The sequence below is a fragment of the Rhyacophila brunnea genome, unplaced genomic scaffold (genome assembly GCF_057557595.1).
Source record: "Rhyacophila brunnea isolate RB1 unplaced genomic scaffold, BYU_Rbru_1.0 scaffold_6, whole genome shotgun sequence".
Lineage (NCBI taxonomy): Eukaryota > Metazoa > Arthropoda > Insecta > Trichoptera > Rhyacophilidae > Rhyacophila > Rhyacophila brunnea.
Window position 1 is genome coordinate 4,589,900 of NW_028233276.1, and position 15,236 is coordinate 4,605,135.

Consider the following 15,236-nt stretch of genomic DNA (forward strand, 5'->3'; position numbering starts at 1 on the left):
TAATAAAATTGAGAAAAAAGTAATATTTCATTTTATAAGATAGGTAACAATGCGTATAGCATTTTTTTTAAAGTACTTATTCTATTAATTATCACCACGCGATTGTTTATGTTAACTAACCTAACTTAACCGAAATTATTAATTATCAAGTTTTACACAATATCTACACTAATATATAAGTTCATTAGGCCAAACGTTCTTAGCTTTTAAATCGCAAATTATCTGATACCAACATAACGTAATAATTAGAGTATACGTTTTATACTTAGACTATAGATACATCTTTATAACTGTAGTAATAAGAAAATAAATATATATTATAGACATATAAAAATAATATTTTTAGAAAATATTACTTTCATTTTCATTCTAGAACGGGAGTACAAAAATATGAAGCAGCAACTCTACCATGGTTTCTATAGAGTTAGGTTTATATAAATAGACTTTTTATGAATGTTTTAATTTATGTTATCCATTCGCTTGACTTTTTGCACTGAATCATATTATACCTACGCATCGAAAATTTTAATAATTTTTTTACCAGCTGGGGGTTTTGAACCCGTGATCTATGGCTTCGTATTTATAAAAAACTGCCGGTTTACCGACTGGGCCAATGAGTTTTTTTTTTAAATAATTATTTGACCGAATTCGTAATAGATTTTTGTTTTACTGTTTTTTGTGTTCTGGGTCCAAACACACTTTAAATGTGAATTTGCCAGACTCGGTATCAGAACTTGAGACCCTCGACTTTATAAACAGACACCTTGCCGATGGACCAACCTGGTTGCACGGCAATAATAACGGAATTATAATCATTAATTTGTGTGATTTTAGTCTTTGGTCCACGTGTCGACAGCGTACTCAAACTGCTCAAGAAAAGACATTGGAGAAAGGTTCTATAATTGCCAGCTGAAGTGCGAAGAAGTTGAGAAACTGGTCTCCAAGCTGGATGATCAAGCTATGGAGGAAATTACACCAAAGTAAGTTCCCTTTTGATAGTAACAAATTTGGCCGTTAGCGTAACTTTACTGAATTAATTCAACAATAACGTTTGCGTCAGTTGTTGATTTGCGTATGCTCAACCATTTTTTAACTAACTATTTGTTTTATGAGTAATTAACCTGTGAGCAGTAAGTACATTTTGTCTATAAAAAACATTGAATAGTCTTTCTTCTTTCTTCATCAGAATTCTTGGAGCGTGGCCCAATACATACACCTTCACCAAAGCTCTAGCAGAAGACTACATCAGACAAAACAGCAAAGGAATACCTATGGGGATTTTTCGACCAGCTATTGGTAAGTGAAATCAGTAATAATATGCCTTGTTTTGTCACTCTTATGCCAAGCATATGGGCCACATGACACTCAATGAGTGAGTGATAAGATTAGTTGTCACCCATTCTAGATTATTTTCTCTTTGTTAAGGCGATACTTCAGTGAAACGGCAAATAATTTTTAACTATAGGCGCGATGAAATTTTGGACTCGCTGGCAGTCTGAGAGCAAACGTCGAGGTGTCAATACGTCATTTTGTTTCGTGATGGCGACGGGGGTATTAATTCTTAAATCGTGTAAAGATGACTAAAAACGTTACGCATTTACTTTAAAAAGAAAACATGTCAATGAATATATTATTATTGTTACTAATAGAACATACGTTAAGTGCCCACCACCACCCGTCATATATGCACAGCCATGGATATGCACGGCCGCTTTCTATTACGCTTTAACGCATTCGCTGCTAACTATATAATGAGATTTTAATTGACCCCTTTAAAATGCACGTTAATTACATCGATCGGCCGCCTGGCAATTACGCGCATGCGCGTCTTCAGCGTCCAAAGTATTAAACGTGTCTGAAAGAAGTGATTTTAAGTGCTCATTCCGTCCCGAGACGGAGCCGCACGGGACTGATGCTGCAACCATGCACCGTAGTGCTTAAAGAAGAAAGTTAAGAAAGAAAATTTTACTAATAGAACATACGTTAAAGTGCCCACCACCACCCGTCATATATGCACAACCGTGGATATGCACGGCCGCTTTCTATGACGCTTTAAACGTGTCTGAAAGAAGTGATTTTAAGTGCTCATTCCGTCCCGAGACGGAGCCGCACGGGACTGATGCTGCAACCATGCACCGTAGTGCTTAAAGAAGAAAGTTAAGAAAGAAAATTTTTGTTTTTTGGACTGGCTCTGCTGTCCGCTGACGTTAAGCGCTTTGTGTACCCGCATACTGAGTGTCACGAATTGAAATGGATGAGTCTACAGAAGAGTCGGGACTATCCCGCTCCCCATACGACACTGCAAATTTCTCAAATGCCGCAAAGTTGGCCTCGGTTGCTACCAGATCTCCATGACCAATTGGGCCCGTGTGAGGACGGACCCTGGCAAACAGCTCCGCTCGTTCGAATTCCATAAGCGGGCAATCCCAGAGGATGTGTTCAACATCTTGGTGGTCATGCCCGCAGGTACAACCCGGCCCATCTACTATCAAGCCAAACTCGTGGAGTCTGGCGGCGAAGTTGCCATGGCCGGTGAGGAACTGGCTAATCCAGTGCGAAGGTTGGAGTCTTCTAGTTTGGTGCCTGCAGAATACGTCTGGAAAAAAACGGTAAGTGTGCCGCCCCTTGGGGGAGGCGGTCCACCTCGCATGCCATGCCGCAAATGCGGTCTTGTACACAATGTCACTTACAGTCTTCCTGTAAGGAACGTCCTCGGATCTCTGCGGTGGTGTCAGATGGACACCGGCGAGTGTTGTGCTGATCCCCCTCAAGAGGAGGGTGATCGATCCTCTGACTTGGACGTGCAGATCGAGGGGTAGCACCCCCGCGAGTACGGCAAGCGCGTCAGTAGAAGTTGTGCGGTAGGCTTTGGTAAGCGAGATCAGCGCAAGTCGCTGCCCGCTTAGTAGTGCGCGTCTCACGAGAGTTAAGGAGTTTACTCGGGAATGCCAAATGCTGGAGGCGTAACCGGCAATTCCCATGAAAATTGCGCCGTATGCAACCTTAAGGGCTCTAGGCTTAAGTCCCCAATTGCTGCTCGCCATTCGGGCCATTCTCTGATAGGCCGAATTGGCCTTAGAGACGGCCGTCTTGGCATGGTGAACGAAAGACAGCTTGTCATCAAGAATTACTCCCAGATACGTAACCCTTTCGGAGAAACGCACTGAGGTCTGGCCAAAACGAACCGTGGGTGGCCGTCGAGTTATGTTGACCCGAGAACTACCCCTGAGGAGGACAGCTTCCGTCTTGCTCGGGGCAAAGGTCAGCTTGTTCAGCAACCCCCAATTAAGGATTCTGCCCAAGGCGTCCGTGGCTGCACGCTCAAGTGCCGGTCGGCTCGTCGCCCCAACAAGCAGGAGCAAGTCGTCGGCGTACGCAACGAGCGTGCAGCCCGGAGGCAATGGCAGGGACAGAACGTCGTCAAACAGTATGTTCCACAAAAGGGGACCCAGGACGGAGCCCTGGGGACACCCCATGGTGGTCCTCCTGTGAATCAGGTTGGGGCCGGAGTCGTAGGTTATCTCCCTATTGCTGAAGTAGCTTTGAACCAAGGCAAAGAGGTCCCCGGGGATCTGTTTCAGCCGAAGCTTTGCCAGAACCAAGGGCCACCACGCAGTATCAAACGCGCCCGCGATGTCGAGAAAAATCCCGGCAACGAGGTCCTTGCCAGAGCTCTCCACAGAGTCGATCACAAAGCGAATCGCATCCTCGGTGGACTTTCCGGGTCTAAACCCAAATTGTCTTTGCGAGATTGGACAGTTTTCCGACAGGTGGGACTCAATCCTGCTGTTTATCAATCTTTCCAATATCTTCCCGAAGACGGGAAGGAGCGTAATCGGTCTATACGCTTTCGGGTCACAAGGAGGGCGACTGCCAGCTTTGGGGATCACCGTGAGGTGACCCTTCTTCCAGCAGTCGGGGAATATGCCACTACTCATGCATTCTTTGTAGAGTTGCGTGATCTCGTGTGAGGCAAGAGACCACACCCTTCTCGCTAGCGCGTTATCTATGCAGTCAAGCCCCGGGGCTTTGCCAGCCGGGAGGCTGGCAAACAGGATCCCTAGTTCGGACATGGTAGTGGCTGCGGATCGCGGAGTGTTTAAGGGGAGCAGCGCATAGACGCGAAGCTGCTGAAATCGGTCGTTGTCAAGGTCGAGCGACTCGTTGTCCTGCGGGATAAGAGCATCCAACAGGACTGTGGCGGACTCTTCAGAGCTACTGGTGAACAATCCGTCGGGGCGCCGTACCGCCGACATGACTTTTCCGGGCCGTGAGCCCAGCTTCATCACGCGGAAGGGGGGGCCCCACGGATCATTGCCACCCATTTCAGTGACGAACTCTCTCCAGTGCACCTTCTTAGCCTTACTGATTGCCTTTTTGAACTTGAGTCTAGTGGTCCTGTAGGTGACCGCAAGCGGATGGTCCGCCTGCGGCGGCCTCTCCAGCGATCTTCGCGCTGCTTGTAAGGCCCTTCTGGCCCTCCTCATCGCGTCTCTCAGTCTTGTATGTCTCGGCTTCCACCAGGGTGCGAGGTTCGGCGGTCTCGGGGTCGTCCTTCCGATAGTGCCCTCCGCTTTTTCAATCATGAGATTCGTGAAGTCCTCAGCCGCAGCGTGCATGTCCTTTGGCGGAGGGCGTGAGGCCATCCTGTCCAGACCCTCAGCAAACTCGCGGTCAAAACGTACCCAGTCGGTTCCCTTGGTCCTGAAACGCCTCGGCAGTGACTCGCTCACAAGTGGAGCGAGAGACGCGTGGCCCCTCTCAGTCCTGTAGGCAAACGTGATCAGACGGTGGTCGCTTGCTGACGCTTCCAGATGGACAGTCCAGTTCACGACGCGTTCGGCAGAACCAGTGGAAATCAAAGTGATATCAATGTGAGATTCCCCATTGTTGGTGGAGAATGTGGCTGGACCATTAGAGTTATTCAGCACCGTCAGATCGTGAGTTGCCACGAGTTCCTCGAGGGGCGCCGGATTGTCTCGGCCAGACCGCGGCCCCCGGGGGGCCCACAGCCATGATTGAACGTTGACGTCCGCTCCCACTATAATCTGTTTGCCGCGGCATGCAACCAGAATTTTACTAAGCTGCTCGACGCATTTCAGGATGTTTACGCTGAATTTAAAGTAGGAAGAGACCACCACAATGGAGTTCCCCGATCGGTCGGAGACCTCCGCTACGGCAAAGAGTTCGCTCGACAAGTGGGCAAGGTGTAGCACCACTAGGGTAGGATTCGCAACGAAGATGCAGGCCATGGACCCCAGGCCGTGGTGCATTACCCGACCCCCACTAAAACCCAGGTTGGGGCCGTAGGAGTAAGGCTCCTGCACCAGGAGCAAATCGATGTCCATTTCCCGAACCGTCTTGATCAGCTCCGCCGTTATAGCCCTCCCTTTGCCCGCATTTAACTGACCGAACCGAATCATTGAATCGAATAATCCGTTCGGTTCCGCTCCTGTGTCATTGCGTACTTGCGCGCTGGGCAATCAGGGTCGATCGCAGCATGTTGGTGCGGCTTCTTGTGCCTGGCGCAGGCCGGGCACTTTCCGGGGGCCTTAATGTTAGGGCATTCAGCCCTATCGTGTCCTTCCTCGGTGCAATGGCCGCATGTAGCGCTTCTCGCCGAACAATTCTTTGCCATGTGGCCGTATAAGTGACACCTTGTGCACTTGACGACGCCACAAAAGTCTTTGGTTGGGAAGGATTCCCATCCCATATATATGCGCCCGTCATTGATGAGCGCTTCCCTCACCTTTGCCGGGATTGATATCACCATGTGACATTTCCCGATTCTGGGGCCTGCCCTGTGGCTCAGTTTAACATGGCGGTATGCTTCCGAGGGGAGACCCGTGACCTCTTGAGTGTTGGCCTTAATGGCTTCCTTAAGGTCGTCCTCTGTCGTCTTGACCGGCACGTTGAATACAATAATCCGCGGCAGCCTTTTTCCTGCGATTTCAGCCCGGAGACCGGCCTCCTTTAGACCGGGAGCGGCGGCCAGTCGTTTGGCCTCTTCCTCGGTTCTGGGGTGAATGATTACCCCACCTCCACGTACCATTCTCAAGCCCGTTATTTGGACTTTTAGTTCCGCGGGCACGATGGCTTTCTTGATGACTTCTTTAGTGGCCGGAGACTCCATTCCTTCTTGTGTAGGAAAGAAGAACACGCCGGGCCTTGCGGCGGTTGTTGGTGGCACAATCGGCCATTCCGGAGAAGTCTGTCTGACCGGCTTGACGCCTTTTCGAGCGACGTCGCTCCAAGAATACTTGGTTCCTTCACTGGCTGTGTCACCGGTGGCAGCGGCAGCCATGTTTCTGTAGGAGGCACGATCTTCCAGTATGGCTTTGCTGGATTCAAGCTTGATTGCGAGAGACCAAGTCTCCGCGATGACTGCCTCCAGTTCCATTTTTATCGCCTTAATTGTCAATGCGGGGATATTTCCGTCGCCGGAGAGTAATTCTTTTACTCTTTGGATTGCTTGAGCAACCTTAGTAGCCCCGTTTTGGGAGTCCGTCACATCCGAGTCGTCTATCCTATCCCCGGGGGGAGCAACGCTCTTTGGATTCTTGGCGTTTGGCCTCGGGATTTCTTCGGAGTCTTGTGGTATTTCCTCAGCGAGGGAACGTCTTTCCTCCCTGACCTTTTTGGCCTTCTTGGTGGCCTTGGTGGCTGCCGCCTCTTCCCTCTCTTTTATTTCTGTGGCCGCTTGGCGTTCGGATGCTTTGGCCTTAACGGCAGCTTCCACCAGGATTTTTTCCGCTTTCAGATCCGCAGCCTTTCGAGCAAGGATTTTTGCCTTTGTGGCAGCCTCCGCCCTAGTTCTCACCGTTTCCTTTTTGGATTTGGTGGTATCAAGCACTGCATCTGTGTCAGAGTCCTCGGAGGAGGGGTCGGATTGCGTATTGTACCAATCCTCGGGGACCATTGGCTTACCCCCTCCCGGGGGCGGATCAACCGCAGGTTTTCCCATGCCGTTGCCTTCCTTGTGGAGTTGCTGTGGAGAAGCTTATTCTAATATTAGTGGCATAAGTGGGAAAGAATGTTGGAAAAGAAAAAAAATATTAAAAGAAAAAAAAAATTTAAAATTATTAAAAAAAATTATTAAAAAATTATAAAAAAAAAATTATTTAAAAATAAATTATTATTAAAAAAATATTTAAAAAATTATTTACAAAATTATAAAAAAAATTATTTCTAAAAAATATATATATCTACCTACTTAGAATATATTCTATAAATAAAAACAATAAATAAATAATATTCAATTCAATAAAGTAATCCAAATTTAAATTTAAACTTAAAATATATTTGCATGTAATATTATTAATAAAAAAGAGGATGACTGGTCAGTCCCTCGAACTTTTCAATAACCTCCAGAAGTTTCGAGAAACTTCTAGAAAGATTTGCAGTTACGTGTAATTGCTATGCGGCTTCTAAATTCAATCGATTTAGATCATTCGAGAACCCTCCGGAAATCGACCAAAACATAACGTGATGTGCACGTGATCAATGAGTGATACAGCATAAATTATGGTTTTTTGGAGCTAGATTTGGCTGTTTTCGACCGACTTTCTTCGGACAAACACCAAAACGTTCAGGGCACGTACGCCAATACTTCACAAACAATTTGTCACTATAGCCCAAAGGGGGCCTTGACAGTGTCACAAGTAGCACAAAAAAAGACAAAAAAAACAGTTTTCACACGATTCTCGGAAAATCTTGAGATTTTCCGAAAGCTTTCCGACGGCTTTAAATACAAGGGGGCTCCCGTCGACGCCTGGGAGCAAAAACCGACTTTTTTGAAACACTTTCTCGCGACACTTTATCGAAAAACCAACATTAAAAAAGATTTTCCGGTTTCACGGCTTTCCGGAGGAATCTCTCGGAAAAGTTTAGTATCACCGGTTTAGTATTCACGAGCCAAAACAGAGAAACCTTTTTTTTTCAAAATCGGATGACTTTTCGATTTTTAAAGCGCAAAAGATCCGGGAGCTACACGATGTACGTCTTACTCGAGAGTTTGTGGCAAAGCCAGTCCAACTAATAGAACATACGTTAAAGTGCCCACCACCACCCGTCATATATGCACAACCGTGGATATGCACGGCCGCTTTCTATGACGCTTTAAACGTGTCTGAAAGAAGTGATTTTAAGTGCTCATTCCGTCCCGAGACGGAGCCGCACGGGACTGATGCTGCAACCATGCACCGTAGTGCTTAAAGAAGAAAGTTAAGAAAGAAAATGTTTGTTTTTGGACTGGCTCTGCTGTCCGCTGACGTTAAGCGCTTTGTGTACCCGCATACTGAGTGTCACGAATTGAAATGGATGAGTCTACAGAAGAGTCGGGACTATCCCGCTCCCCATACGACGCTGCAAATTTCTCAAATGCCGCAAAGTTGGCCTCGGTTGCTACCAGATCTCCATGACCAATTGGGCCCGTGTGAGGACGGACCCTGGCAAACAGCTCCGCTCGTTCGAATTCCATAAGCGGGCAATCCCAGAGGATGTGTTCAACATCTTGGTGGTCATGCCCGCAGGTACAACCCGGCCCATCTACTATCAAGCCAAACTCGTGGAGTCTGGCGGCGAAGTTGCCATGGCCGGTGAGGAACTGGCTAATCCAGTGCAAAGGTTGGAGTCTTCTAGTTTGGTGCCTGCAGAATACGTCTGGAAAAAAACGGTAAGTGTGCCGCCCCTTGGGGGAGGCGGTCCACCTCGCCTGCCATGCCGCAAATGCGGTCTTGTACACAATGTCACTTACAGTCTTTCTGTAAGGAACGTCCTCGGATCTCTGCGGTGGTGTCAGATGGACACCGGCGAGTATTGTGCTGATCCCCCTCAAGAGGAGGGTGATCGATCCTCTGACTTGGACGTGCAGATCGAGGGGTAGCACCCCCGCGAGTACGGCAAGCGCGTCAGTAGAAGTTGTGCGGTAGGCTTTGGTAAGCGAGATCAGCGCAAGTCGCTGCCCGCTTAATAGTGCGCGTCTCACGAGAGTTAAGGAGTTTACTCGGGAATGCCAAATGCTGGAGGCGTAACCGGCAATTCCCATGAAAATTGCGCCGTATGCAACCTTAAGGGCTCTAGGCTTAAGTCCCCAATTGCTGCCCGCCATTCGGGCCATTCTCTGATAGGCCGAATTGGCCTTAGAGACGGCCGTCTTGGCGTGGTGAACGAAAGACAGCTTGTCATCAAGAATTACTCCCAGATACGTAACCCTTTCGGAGAAACGCACTGAGGTCTGGCCAAAACGAACCGTGGGCGGCCGTCGAGTTATGTTGACCCGAGAACTACCCCTGAGGAGGACAGCTTCCGTCTTGCTCGGGGCAAAGGTCAGCTTGTTCAGCAACCCCCAATTAAGGATTCTGCCCAAGGCGTCCGTGGCTGCACGCTCAAGTGCCGGTCGGCTCGTCGCCCCAACAAGCAGGAGCAAGTCGTCGGCGTACGCAACGAGCGTGCAGCCCGGAGGCAGTGGCAGGGACAGAACGTCGCCAAACAGAATGTTCCACAGAAGGGGTCCCAGGACGGAGCCCTGGGGACACCCCATGGTGGTCCTCCTGTGAATCAGGCTGGGGCCGGAGTCGTAGGTTATCTCCCTATTGCTGAAGTAGCTTTGAACTAAGGCAAAGAGGTCCCCGGGGATCTGTTTCAGCCTAAGCTTTGCCAGAACCAAGGGCCACCACGCAGTATCAAACGCGCCCGCAATGTCGAGAAAAATCCCGGCAACGAGGTCCTTGCCAGAGCTCTCCACAGAATCGATCACAAAGCGAATCGCATCCTCATAAACAGAACATTAAATGGACGCATATTGGATTTATATGACAAATTATATTTCGGTCGGCATGCGTCATTTGCACCCGCGACCCGCAATCCGCGCATCGCCTAGCCGCGATCTTTTTAGACCGTGCCTCAACTGAGGTATAGCCTTAACTAATTCAGTATCGTAACCGTCGGACAGCCATCTACGTAGTCTGGGTTTACCCTTAATCAGTATTCAGCCACATTCGTGTGGATCGTCATATTTAATGCCGCAGCCTGGCTATAGACGGCCTCGTATGTCTGATCGCAAGATACTGGGTTACTGCATAGTATTACCACTGAACTCCTAATTACAGACCCACGACGACGGGCCATGAGCTCTTCGTTAATAGGTATACAAACGCGAGTACTACAGACAATGAGAAAGGCCGTTTGACCTTGGTGCCTCATATTATACATAATATATATAATAATATAGTATAGTATTATAACTTATAACGATCTATACACATCAGTATCGTCTTTGATATGTTTATCTTTAGAATTATCGATTCAATTTATTTTTCAACCCATTATAATAATAAGCAAGACAGTGATGTCTTTTTGAGACAATGACAAATCAGTGTATCCTTTTACCTTCAACAGCAATGCCATTTTCCCCATTTTTACGTGGTCTTCTTATAATCTGTTCACCTAATAGATTAAAGATAAACACAATAAATAAAAAAGAATTTTATCAGATGTGGTATTAGAATTAGAATCTGTACTTATTCATAGGTTTCAGAGATAGATGCACTGGTACAACTCCCCTGTGAGATTTAAAGCTATTAAATGTACATATATAAAATTTAATAAACACATAGAAACACAGTAATAGGCACACATTTATTTTTATTATGCATTTTATGGCGTACATTATTAGAAATTACACAATTCATACACATACGGAAAACGCAGAAGACTTTTACACAGCCTATTACTACATTACTTAAATTTACTGTAAATTAACATAACGTAAATTCGGTATTTGTTATAACTAACGAAATAAAACTAATATTGCCAACGCAGCTAATCCAAGTTTCTCTTTTGATTTTTAAATAAATACTTAAAATTGAAACAAAAAAGATTTTTTTTATCATAAAATACATAAGAATGTGTGTCAGCCGCTGTGGTAATGAAATATTATATTTATATGTTTATATGACGCAAAATACATTTTGTAAAAAAAATACTACTACAAAAAAGTTTAATAAATCTCAACAGTTGTTACATAATGAATTTGATCCGTTTTTATATGAATTTAACCGATTAGCCTCATTCTTATGCATAGGTATACATATTATGGCTATAGTGTCTTTAGCAAAATATGGGGGGACATGCTCGTCGTAGTCAAAATTGAGTTTTTATTGTATTTTCAAACCATGATCCTGGACACTCCTTAAACGTTGTAGATAATCTATTTATATAATTTTGAAGCTTTATTATCCCTCATATTTATTTTAAACATTTGATGACTGCATAAAGTATTTTTGTTACATAAAATAGTATTCTTTTAAACCTTTCGCTCTAATGTTTTAGAATATAGTCATATTTCGGTACATAACTGTGCAGTGGTGTTAAAATTTTTTACATTTATTAATTTTTAAACGCATTTATAAAACCATTAGTATAATTTATGACGAGATAATTTTTGTAAAATATTCACGTTAAAAAATTATATTGATAATCTCTGTGATCCCAAATTTGACAAGAATTAGGCATTTTATTATTCAAAAATCGGCAAGATTAACACATTTGAAGATAATTTTAAAGATACTCATTATGAGCTAAATCTTTGACCATTCAAGTGTGATAAACGTCCTACGAATAATGATTGCTTTATAATAATTATTGACCTAAGAATAAGGTAGTGTTTTTTTTTTAAATACGCCATTTTTTTGGCATTCCCCAGTGGTCATCAGTCAACAGTCATCAAATGTTTAAAATAACTATAAAGGATAATAAGGCTTAAAAATTATATAAATAGATTATCTACAGCGTTTAAGGAGTGTCCAGGATCATGGTTTGAAAATACAATAAAAACTCAATTTTGACCTACGACGAGCATGTGGGCCGTTAAATAGATTATTTTGGATAAAAAAAACTACACACCTTTTCGCCTTCTATGATAAGGGTAATGCATTTAGCCCTTTTATTAGTCGTGTTTATTATTTTCACATAATACAAAAAACATAATATTAATTAGCGGTATACAATTTTTCAGGTTTGAAAAAAATATACTTAGGTACACCCAACATAAAACAATGCTATAGTGCAGTAGCGGGAGATGGACGTAGACTGTTAAGATTCGACATAAATAAAACTTTGCCAGTATTAATGATTTGTTTTCATTAAACTAATAATATACTTTGCAGATGGTGCTGGTTAGTTTTTAAAATTCAATTAAACCTTGCCTTAACCAAGCCACAATAGTTTAGGTATGATATGGTCGTTCCGACAAAAATAATGCAGACTTTTTCAGTCACACTTATTTGTTTAGTTGAATTAAGAAAACATATTACAAATAGTGTTGGTTAGTTTTTTTTTAAATTCATTTAGCCCAACTTGATCAAACAATAATCGATAAAATATATTCTTCTATCCATAAAATATCTCAAATTATGTATGGTTTAATGGCATAATTTTAGATATTTCATAGATAAACGAATATTTTTTGACTATTATTTTCTACTATGGTTTGGATTAGGCAGGGTTTAATTAAATTTTAAAAACCAACAAACACTATTTAAACATTGTAGTTTTAGTTCAATGAAAACAAATATTTTGACTGACAAATTTTAGTATGCACTCTTAATATCGGATCTTAACAGCATACTTCCACCCATCGCTACTGCTATTTTGAATATTTAAATGGATCATTCCAACAAAACTTGAATAAATAATGCCTAGATAGTTTGCACGGTGAAAAGGATTATTCGAACACAATATTATATTTTTCAATGTGTATTTAACTAAATTGCAATGATCAATGCTGATGTTAAGAATAACATTTGCAACGTGCAGTTAATAATTATTTATTGATAAACTATTTCTTTTATTCGATGAATAAGACAGAATATTTGAAAATGTAATCTATATACTGAATATACATAATTTAAAAACATCTCATATTGGAAAAAATCATTTTGCAGAAAAAAATACGACACCCGACGGGACTTGAACCTGTATTTGCTAGATTTGCGCCAGTATGCTTTTCAAATTAAGTTACAGGCATCTTTCTTACTGAACCACGACGATTTTCCTAGTTGTTACATGAAATGCTTATCTAATTGCGTTCTAATGTCGGCTATCGGTTTTAATATACTAAATTAATGTAGATATCAATTGATTCCTTAATTACTAATAATTTAATAGACTATTAGTACTTTTATTCAACGAATAAGACACAAGATTCGAGAGTGTAACATTCTATATACTGAAAAAAACATACTTTGAAAACATCTTATGCATATACCTACACACTAGAAAAAATCATTTTGCAGAAAAAAATACGACACCCCACAGGACTTGAACCTGTATCTTAATTAATTATTGGTACCGAACGGATTTAAATCACTTTTATGTCGAAATAATCGACAATAATTATGGCAGTTATTATTTGACAAAAAAATCGACTATTATAGGTAGCTATACCTAAGCGATGGTGCCCATAGAACGCGTCGAGCGGGCGAAGTCGGCGTATTAAGTGTTTATTCATAACCATAATCACACGTCTCTCGCCGCGCATTACCCTTCACCTATGTAATAAGCGGCCCAAGCAGCACAAAATAATTATTTTTACAGCGCCTCTCATAACAAAGCAATAAACATATTATATTATTTCGGGGCTTGTAATAAATATTTACGACGACATTATTCAACCAGCGAAATATAGGACACGGAACAAAGAGTTGCCTGTTATTAAATAATTGCTTTTCGCCCGTCGATCGACGACGCCTCGAGCAGCGTAATTTTGGTAGCCGTGTTCAATGAATGGACTTCTTTGTATGTTCATTAAATCGTATCGCTGAGAAGCGAAAAACGGTGACTCATGCGGCAAGCGGGGCGCAAGGCATCGTCAAGTCCAGTGGGCGCTGGCGTATTTGATTACGTTGTATTTTTGATGATTTACGCGCCACTTGTAGAAATTTTGCGCGAGCGCCGCACTCGCTGCGTCAATGGGCTTTATGCCTAAGGATAATAGACTAAAATTTACAGTTCTTTAGACTTTGAACAGAAAAGTTTTTGAATTGCTGTAACAAAACGTAAATGTTTTAACGATACTTTCAATGTCATCTTTGAAAATTCTAATAATATCGATTATTGGTCATGTTTATTGTCGACAATATGATAAACCCTGCCATGTTTGAATTGAATGTTTACATTGCAAAAATAATAGATTTCCTTAGAATAGCGACGTGCGCATTATCGGTTATTTTATTATTTGTTCGATGACTGACAGCTAATGCTAATTGATTCATGGGTGTCAACAAAGATCGGACTTTTCACTGCCAAGGAATTAAACATCCTGACACCTACATCATTAATACAGTGACGTACAAAAAGACACACTAAAGATGTATACAATATTAATTATTGTTTCTATTTTTTCGATGTTTTCGTCATCTCATTTTTTGATTTTTATTATCAAATTAATCTTCAATGATGATTTATTTGTTTCTGCATACCAATGAAATTTTTTACAACTGCGAAATCAGAGCTGTTATAACCGCTAAAATGAATATATTATTAGGTTTCATTGAATTAGCTATTGTGTATTTGTGTATATAATTTTTCTGGTGGTTAGTTGTAGTTTGTTATTAACATAGTCAAACGGAATCATTCTGTCTTTACACGGGAACGTAAACGGAAAACAATAGTGTTTTTTTATTATGATCGTACAACGGTTCAGTTAGAGAATTGGCTTCTCCCACCGCTCTCCTTCAGCTGGCCTGATCCTATGTGCCACTTCCACTGCTCTAGTGAAATTTTTCAAGTTTCTTCAACGTGCTTTCCCAAAATATATTATCTAGCTACCAGAATGATTTTTCAGTACAAGGTATCCCTTTCTCTGGCATCAACAAACTTAAAGGTTATATTGACATATCTAGCATTTTACTAAGAGTTTATCGGCCCACGTGCGCCACGTAAGTCAAAATGGAGATTTTTTGGTATTTTCAAAGCATAAGTCTGGACATTCCTTAAACGTTGTAGATAATCTATTTATATAATTTTTAAACCTTATTATCCTTTATATTTATTTTAAACATTTGATGACTGCATAAAGTATTTTTATTACATAAAATAGTATCTAATGTTTTAGAATATAGTCATATTTCAGTACATCCATGTGCAATGGTGTTGAGATTTATTAATTTTTAAACGCATTTATAAAACCATTAGTAAAATTGTTGTTAACATTATATAGTGAAATATTTACGATA

The 15,236-nt window shown here is 42.4% G+C and overlaps 2 protein-coding genes across 2 annotated transcripts in view; one reads left to right on the forward strand and one right to left on the reverse strand.

The window, feature by feature from the left end:
* LOC147065120 (uncharacterized) overlaps positions 1 to 15,236 on the reverse strand; it is a 578,962-nt gene that overhangs the window by 467,538 nt on the left and 96,188 nt on the right. The gene's annotated exons all lie outside the window — the stretch shown is intronic.
* Positions 1 to 15,236, forward strand: part of LOC147065130 (fatty acyl-CoA reductase wat-like) — a 106,912-nt gene that overhangs the window by 66,464 nt on the left and 25,212 nt on the right. Inside the window, exons 6-7 of the mRNA XM_085956770.1 lie at positions 835 to 980; positions 1,187 to 1,296. Coding sequence (XP_085812896.1) covers positions 835 to 980; positions 1,187 to 1,296 — 256 coding nt within the window. The remainder of the gene's footprint in view (positions 1 to 834; positions 981 to 1,186; positions 1,297 to 15,236) is intronic.